This window comes from Parasteatoda tepidariorum, unplaced genomic scaffold, assembly GCF_043381705.1.
Source record: "Parasteatoda tepidariorum isolate YZ-2023 unplaced genomic scaffold, CAS_Ptep_4.0 HiC_scaffold_1037, whole genome shotgun sequence".
Lineage (NCBI taxonomy): Eukaryota > Metazoa > Arthropoda > Arachnida > Araneae > Theridiidae > Parasteatoda > Parasteatoda tepidariorum.
Window position 1 is genome coordinate 9821 of NW_027261314.1, and position 8739 is coordinate 18559.

Sequence of the window (8739 nt, forward strand, 5' to 3'; positions counted from 1 at the left end):
AGTTGAAACGAAAACATTTTGACATTCTTAAATGAAAGTAATTCCGTAATGACCGTTTTTTATATATATATTTAGACAAGCTATCGAAAAATAAGTTAAAACGTAATCATATGTGAGACTACAATGTAATATTTAAACACAGAGGAAATAAAAACACTATCGAAGTCTCCGGAATCGGAAAAGAAAACATAAAACAAAGGACTTCATAATAAATCTAGGAAATGTTTCTAATGAAACCGTATTTATCTTTGTATAAGAGTTGCCTTACAATTAAAAAAAAAACGCGTATGCGTGCAAAAATTTTGGAATTCACTTTAAAAAGTGTCGAAAAAAGACAAAGCAAGCATAAATTATTATAAAATAAAATTTAGGAGCTCTCCTTTCTAAGCTGTTGGAGTCATATCTTTCATATTGTGGCTACTACCTTCTCATAATTTAAGGGTCAGGAATCCATCTAAGAAAGAGGAAAGTGTTTTTTTTTTTACTGTTTTCATAATTTTAAAGATAATCTACACTATTTAGTTAGCATATATAAGGTTACGTTCCGAAACCATTGAGAATGAATCTTATTATTTAAAAATTCAATCGTTAAATCAAGAGTTATTTAGGGTGTTAACTTTTCCTTACGAAACACTTAAGCTAAGCTTGTGGTAGAACAAAATTTTAAATTTACAAAAAAAAAAAAAAAAAAAAAAAAAAAAAAAAAAAAAAAAAAAAAAAATTAACTCCTTTTGTCAATTGACTTGAGCACTGTCGGTAAATTTCTTTACGGAGATAAAGTAGAACTATTGGTATGAATTAAAAGAAAATTATGACTCGAGGCTGCAAAAAACGTATGACAACAAGCATTAACAAACTGATAGAAAGTTTTTCTTTTTCAATTTTGAAGGTTTTCTTCAACATAATTTAAAACTCGTTTCTATCATTTTAGTATATGATATTCTCCTTAATGTGAATGGCGAAGATTACTTCCCTCCTACTGATGAAATTGCAGTCTTCGGAGTGGTTCATAATCGTCGACATCTAGTAAATCCATGCCAGAAAGGAATTGCTCTTAAAACAGGACATAATTATAAAATATTTGTCTCCATGGCAAGTAAATTATTTAAAATTTTCAACTTATTATCTTTAATATATGAGTTTTATTGAGAAATTATAATTATTTCAATGTTCCTGCCAGAGTTATGCTTTTGGGTTTTATGAATGCATGTGATTATCATATAAAAGCAATAGAGTACTTTCCCGAAATATAAAAAATGATTTAATTGACGCTACATAAAAATTACTTAAGGTGTTTTTCAATCATCACCCTTCATCCATAATCTAGATAACATTTTTAGATTATTCTATAATATTCATACAAATTAAATTACTAAGTCAATTATTAAAAAAAACACTTCAGTCAAAATTACCTTGATTATTAATATAAGATTTTAGCGTAAGGCAGTTAAAACTAAAAGTGGAGAAAAGGGTTATTAATAAAATCTTTCGGATTCATCTTTTTAAACTGGTTTAGTTCTAATCTCCCCTCAATAATGAATTTTGAAAGAGAAATTTTCAGGGCACCTTAAGTCTTTACATAATTATGTGCTGTTCTCAACTTGAAAAGTTCTTGTATTACATTCTAGAAGGAAAAAACTTTATTTGTATGAAGAAAATAAAAGATTTTGTTTCTTAGAACATGAAATGTTTTTGTTTTTAATTCAATTACCGTTGATTTTAAGTCACCGAAAATCTTGGTGCATAAGTCATCCGTTGCATAGGCCTACCCCATTTATTTGAATAAGAGATAGCAAAAGTCCTTGCATGTCCTTGTACAGGGTTCGTTAGTCTAGAACTAAAAAAAAACAAGCAAATACGAAAACTTTTAAATCAATCGTCGTTGAATGAATATGGTTGATAGAAGGAGAAATGGCTTAGAAATGGAGAGAAATGGAGAAGGGAAATATCAGCTCTACACCCCTAGACGTCAAGTGTCAAATGATATTTGACACGTGGTAAAATGTGGATTAAAATGTTAAAGAGAAATAGTGTGGAATGTGGATGAAGAAGATTTTTGCCGGATTCAGAGCAAGAGGTTAAAGTAGGATCCATTGATTGCACAGTGGTATTTGAATGACGATACTGCTAACGTTAATGAAACTGACAAAGATGGTGTCTAGGAATCTATAAATTCGTAGCTTTATACTATGTTTTTTGAATAAATTATCTTTGCTCTTTTTATGATTAGGTTTTTTTCCCTCAATAGTTTAAAAATTTAACTCCAAATTTCAAGAACTGATTGAATTTGCAAGATTATTTTTGTTAAAAAAGATAACTTATTTCTTTATCTACTTCATTAGAACAGGTATCAATAAAAGGGTTTCTTACCTTGTTCCTCTACCCGGGTCGATACGTACCTAAATAAATCAAATCAGTGACCACAAACTCAATAAAAGTACTCCTACGAAATGGTTAACATGTGTATATTAACAGCCCTAAACACTACAAAAACAACATGATCTCTCCAACGACAGTAACATAATCAAACTAACTAAAAAATTGTTGTTCTTAGAGAGTTCCAAATCTCATGGCGCCATCTCGTGGTGTTTTCTAGCAAAGGAAAACGGTATTCTGTTTTTAACACTCCCCTTTTTGAGTTTCGGGGCATGTTGAACCGAATCTCAATACTTCATTGTCCAAATCTGGATGGTGGGAGAACAACACGTCCAACTCTGGTAGTAGCAGGAACTGAATCAGGAATGTCCGATGATGTTCTTTCTGGCTCATCTTTAGAAGTCTCTGGCAGCTGATCTTCGCTGTTGAGATTCTCCTCGTCCAGTTCTAATGGGCAGAGATTTTCAATTGGTCTGATCAGAATTCCGGATTTGGTCTTAACTTTGGCTCTTCTGATCAGTCCATCTTTACTAGAGTAAACTGAGAGTATTCTTCCCAAGGGCCAATGTATTTTTTTGTGATTATCATTCCAAATCAAGATGATATCTCCAACTTTAGGATGGTATGTTGTCTTTCGAACTGTCAGTCTATGATGTAGCTGACTCAGATATTCACTACGGAATCTTGCTCGTAAATCTGTCATCAGTCTTCTTCTATACACAAGTCTTTTGCTTAATTCCGTCTTGTCAGTTAGCTTTAATCTATCCAAGACCGTAGTACTACTAGTACGAGTGTCTTTCAGGAATAAATTAGGTGTTAAAGGACATAAATCATCGGGATCATCGCTAACATATGTTAAGGGTCTTGAATTGAGTTGACTTTCACAATCACACAAAACAGTTTCAATTTCCTGGTAATTTAAGGATGTATGACCTAGGACCTTCCTCAAAATTCTTTTCAAAAGTCCTACTAACCTCTCAAAAAATCCTCCCCATCACGGAGCAGTCGAAGGTAGGAATCTCCATAAAATTGGAGAAAATGTTGTCTTTAGTCTTTCTAGGTTGATATTCTTCAGAGAGTTGTTAGTCCCAATAAAATTAGTCCCATTGTCGGAGTAGATAATTGACGGACGTCCTCTGCGTGCGATAAATCTTCTTAAGGCAAGTATGAAATTATCTGTTGAAAGTGATGTCAATAGTTCTAAGTGTACTGCCCTATAAATCGCACAGGTGAAAATTGCGATCCACACTTTCTTGTTGTCCTTCGTAAGCAACGGTCCAGCAACATCCACTCCTATAACTTCAAAAATTGAGGCGTTTTTTACTCTGTCCTCCGGGAGTATTCCTTCTGGTATTTCAGGTCTTTTCACATTAAATCGTTGACAAGTTATGCAGGTTTTCAGTACCTTTTTTACAGTTCTTCTAGCTTTTAATATCCAATAATCTTCTCTCAGAGCTACCATTAAAGATTGTACTCCAGGATGTCCAAGTTCTTGGTGTTTGTGTAAAATAAGGCTCTTAACAACATGATGATCAGATGGTAAAATAATTGGAACTTTAAAGTTTTCATTGTCTTCTCGCATAATGATTTTTGTTTTAATTCTCACAAGTCCATTAGCGTCTGTAAATATTGACAGGAGTTTCAGACTCTTCAATTTTTTGCCTTGGAATGAGTCTTCTTGAACCCTTTTCAAGATTTTGAGTTCAGCTTTAATAAACTCTTCTACAGATAATTTTCCTGTTTTCTTACTGCTTGCTCTGAAATTTTCAAAAAATCTATATATCCAGCCTGTAATTCTGATTATTTTCTTGTAGGATGATATGTTGTAAAATTCGTCATCTTTTATATTTGAAGATGATAAAATGATTTTCTTCTTCTTGGCATACACTATTTTTTCATCAGGAACTCGATCAAAATTAGGCCAGTTTTCTCTTGATTCTTTAAGCCAAGATGTTCCTTCGTGCCATTGTCTCTTCAATAGGGTTTTAACTGTGCAACCTCTTGAAGGCAAATCCGCTGGATTTTGGGTTCCCGGAACAAACTTCCAGTCACTGGCTTTTGAAAGTCTTCTAATTTCGTCAACTCGATTGGATACGAAAATCGTCCAAGGGCCTTCTTTCCTTATCCAATAAAGAGCGTCCATGGAGTCGCTCCAGAAAAATGTTTCAATATCTTCCAATCTTAAATCCTTTTTTACTGTATCAGCCAATCTAGCTCCAATGTTACATGCAAGTAATTCTAATCTTGGTATTGACACTTTTTTCAATGGGGCAACTCTAGATCTTTCTTGAATAAGTTGGCAAGTAACTTTTCTATTCCTTTCCGCCCTCAAAAAGATGCAAGTCGGATATGCCACCATGGAAGCGTCACAAAAGATATGAAGTGTTAAGCTTGATTTAGAAAGATTTAAGTTTGAAAGTCTACGAGAAATTTTGAAGTTGCTCAATTCTTTTAATTCTTCTTTCCATTTTTCGAATCTCTTAATTATTTCGTCGGGCAATTTTGAATCCCAAGAAATTCCAATCTTCCAGCATTCTTGTAGAAGAAGTTTCGGGATCAACGTTATAGGACAAGTGAACCCTATAGGATCGAACAGCTGGTGTGCCATAGATAGGATTTTTCTCTTGGTAACTGGTTTACTATTGTTTTCTTCTTTAACCAGCTCACAGGATAAAGTGTCATTTTGCTTGTCCCATTTTAGGCCTAATACGGACACTTCCTTTTCACAGATGGAATTATCTTGCACAAATTCGTTCATTTCAAGTAGGTAGTTATTTTCATAGCCACGTAAATCAAATTTAGCAGCTTTTAAAATTCTCTGAGATTCAGATCTAAAATATTCCAATTCTGAAGCTGAGTCTACACTTGCAATGCAATTATCAACATACATAGAGTCTTTGATCTTCACTGCAAGACTTTTCAATGGCTCTTCTACCTGATCTAATACATGATTCAGAACAGCCGCAAGTAAGAAGGGGCTACATGACATTCCGAATACTACTCTACAATGTCTATATGTAATTATCTTTTGAGGATCTCCGTCTTTCAACCACATGAATCGTAAACAATCCCCATCAGATTCGTTAAGAGATATTTGTAAAAATGCCTGTTTGACATCCGATATTACTCCGATCTTTCCCCATCTAAACCTATTTAATACAGCTGGGATAATTTCTATGAGATTTGGGCCCTTTTCTATGCATTCATTTATTGATACGGAGTTTTTGGTTTCAGCTGATCCGTCAAAATAGGACGTACTTTAAAGGTTGAATTATCTTTAAAAATTGCCCTATATGGCAAATAATGTATTCCAAAGCTTTTAGAATAATCATTACCCTCATTAACTTGCTCTATTATACATTCTTTTTCCCATTGGTTAAAAACCTCTTGATAATCATTTAACCGATTCGCTGATTAAGTCAACTCTTTATTATCGGGTAAAGGAGGATGACCATCTAACCAGGGTAAATTAGCCGTATATCGGCCCGTACTGTCTCTACCAACCGTTTCTCTGAAATGTTTCAAAGCAAGTTCTTGGGTTTGTGTTTTAGAGCGTTTTTCACTACTATCTTTAATACCCAAGGTATCTAAATTCCAGAGATCTTCAATTTTTGCATTATTTACATGCAATGACAATAACATTGAGCTAGTTGTAGATGTTCCCTCTACCTCAGATTTACCCATTACTGTCCACCCTAACTAAGTATGTACAGCAACCAAACCTCCCTTAAGGTGTTTTACTTTTCCTGTCAATATCTTTCCAGCGTAGTCAGCTCCAATGAACAAATGAATCTCGCCAGAATCTCTTTCATATAAACAGGACCTATCATTAATCATCGTATCACTAATATAAATACCCAGATCTTTTAATTCGTTTAAACAATATGCATCATTCATTTTGGGTACGGAAGCACAAATCTTTTTCTCATCTAAAACCTCTAACTCACAATTATAGCTTCCATCAACATTTAATAAGTTTAGACAATATTTTTGATGTATTTCAGTATGTTCAATTCCACCGAATAATCCATGATTCACGGATTCTTTCCCGGACCCTTTTAAACCCATTTTTCCAGCAACAAATTTTGTGACATACGATCTCTGACTACCTTGATCGATTATTACCCTTATTAACTGTTTCAAATTATTTTCTTTAATGCATACTATTAAAGTTTGAAGATAAACTTCCCGCGAACAGTTATTATTCGAAAGTGTAGTATTTTCTATTATTTCTGGTTTTTCATTTTTTGAATATTTATTATCCTGAAAACACATAATTTCAACGTGTTTTTTATTGCAATGAGAGCATTTAACCTTTTCCCTGCACATTGAGCTCATGTGATTTTCCCGAGACATCTAAAACAAATGCCCTTTTTTAATAAAATTGATTTGCTTTTATCTAAGGATAAACTTTTTCCATATTCACAATTTAAACCAGAACAATTTAACTCACCGCAAAACGGACACGACCTTGCTTTAGAAGTAGAATCATAAACAAATAATTCATTGGCAGTAGGATTTCCTTCGCGATCATATTTCACTTCCCGCTCCCCCCTTTTGTGGTGACGCCAACTACCTTCATTAATATTCGGATACGGCGGCGAATTTTGTTTTTCTTTCACTCTCATTAAATCAGTCTTCTATTTTGCTATCAACTGCTTATTCAAAAAATTAATCAAATCAGTTAAAGAATATTTTTCTCCGAATTCTTTATTAAATTCAAATATTAAATCGTTTGGGATTGACTTAAGTATTACGGGGGATAATAAAGTACTAAAAGTATCTGATGAAATACCTAACGATTCTAAACTTCTTATATGGATTTGTATTTTATCAAATAATTGCCGAAAATTTTTTACATCACCAGAACGCTTTAAAGGGGTAATTTCTAATAATTGACTCATGTGGTTGTTTATCAATGTTTATTTTCTTCCGAAGCGCTGTTCTAGCAAATCAATAGCTTTAACATAATTTTCTGAGGAAATAATAGCAAAACCTCCTATCGTTTCTAAAGCTGTTCCACATAGATGAGCTTTTAAATAGTTAAATTTATTGACATCATCTAACGATTTGTTCTTATGTATCGATGTTTCGAAAGAGTTCCAGAAAGTAAGCCAATCACTTATATTTCCCGAAAATTTCGGGATTACTATCTTCGGTAATTTTATATTCAGCATTTCTGGTTTCGTTACTACTTCCACTTCGCGATTAGTAGTAGGAGCTATATGTTGGGGAAAATTGAGAGGTTCCCGAATATTTTTCTTTTGATTCAAATTATGCAAATATTTATTAGCTTTAAATCTCCACGTTACTGTCTTTTCACGGTATTCTTCTGCAGTTTCTAATTCTTTATCTAAATCCTCTGGTTTAAACAGATTTTCTAATTCAGAATCAACTGTTTTGAGAGACTCGAATTTATCATTTAATTGTTCAATAATTAGTTCAATTTCGGTTTCTTCATCAGTTATTTCGTTTTTTTGAATTTCTGATTCTATCTTTGAAATTAGCTTAGTAACTGATGTTCTTAATGTAGTGCGTTTCTTTTTAAGGAGCTCAATGTTTGTGGCCATTTTAGAGCTATTATTATTCCAAGTATTTTCAATTCCAGTGTCCATTTATTTTTATAACACTATAAATCAAATTTATAATAATAGTTCTTATTTTATTAAAATACGAACCGATAGTGCCGGCTGGGATGCCATGTTAAAAAAGATAACTTATTTCTTTATCTACTTCATTAGAACAGGTATCAATAAAAGGGTTTCTTACCTTGTTCTTCTACCCGGGTCGGTACGTACCTAAATAAATCAAATCAGTGACCACAAACTCAATAAAAGTACTCCTACGAAATGGTTAACATGTTTATATTAACAGCACTAAACACTACAAAAACAACACGATCTCTCCAACGACAGTAACATAATCAAACTAACTAAAAAATTGTTGTTCTTAGAAAGTTCCAAATCTAGTGGCGCCATCTCGTGGTGTTTTCTAGCAAAGGAAAACGGTATTCTGTTTTTAACAATTTTGCTGAAAAGGATTTTTTTTCTTTTTTGTTAAAAATCAAAATCAAGTTTTAAATTAAAGCATATACTTATTGGAATAAAATATTAGAATTAATATGGAATGAATTTGAACATTAGAATAAATTCTTTTCATTTAAAGAAAATAAAGAGAAAAAATAAAAAATGAATGACTACCGAACGTTTCTCTTATCAGAAGTCAGCATCAAAAACCGTATTTTTTATAAGTATTTGATTTTATGATGCATTCATTAAAGGGAAAAAAGTACAGACAAATATATTTCTTTTTTTCAGAGAGAAGACATCCGACTTCCTTTTCCCTACAGCACAAACTGCACAG

The 8739-nt window shown here is 32.8% G+C and overlaps 2 protein-coding genes across 2 annotated transcripts; both read right to left on the reverse strand.

Annotated features, from left to right (window-relative positions):
- Positions 1 to 2671: 2671 nt before the first annotated feature.
- Positions 2672 to 5431, reverse strand: LOC122272653 (uncharacterized). Its single transcript, XM_071188467.1, has 2 exons — positions 3626 to 5431; positions 2672 to 3286 (listed from the first exon to the last, which is right to left on the reverse strand). Exons 1-2 carry the CDS (start codon positions 5429 to 5431, stop codon positions 2672 to 2674), a joined length of 2421 nt encoding a protein of 806 aa, XP_071044568.1.
- Positions 5432 to 7298: 1867 nt separating this feature from the next.
- LOC122272654 (uncharacterized) lies at positions 7299 to 7946 on the reverse strand. Its single transcript, XM_043056577.1, has one exon. The coding sequence runs from the start codon at positions 7944 to 7946 to the stop codon at positions 7299 to 7301; it is 648 nt and encodes a 215-aa protein (XP_042912511.1).
- Positions 7947 to 8739: the final 793 nt, after the last annotated feature.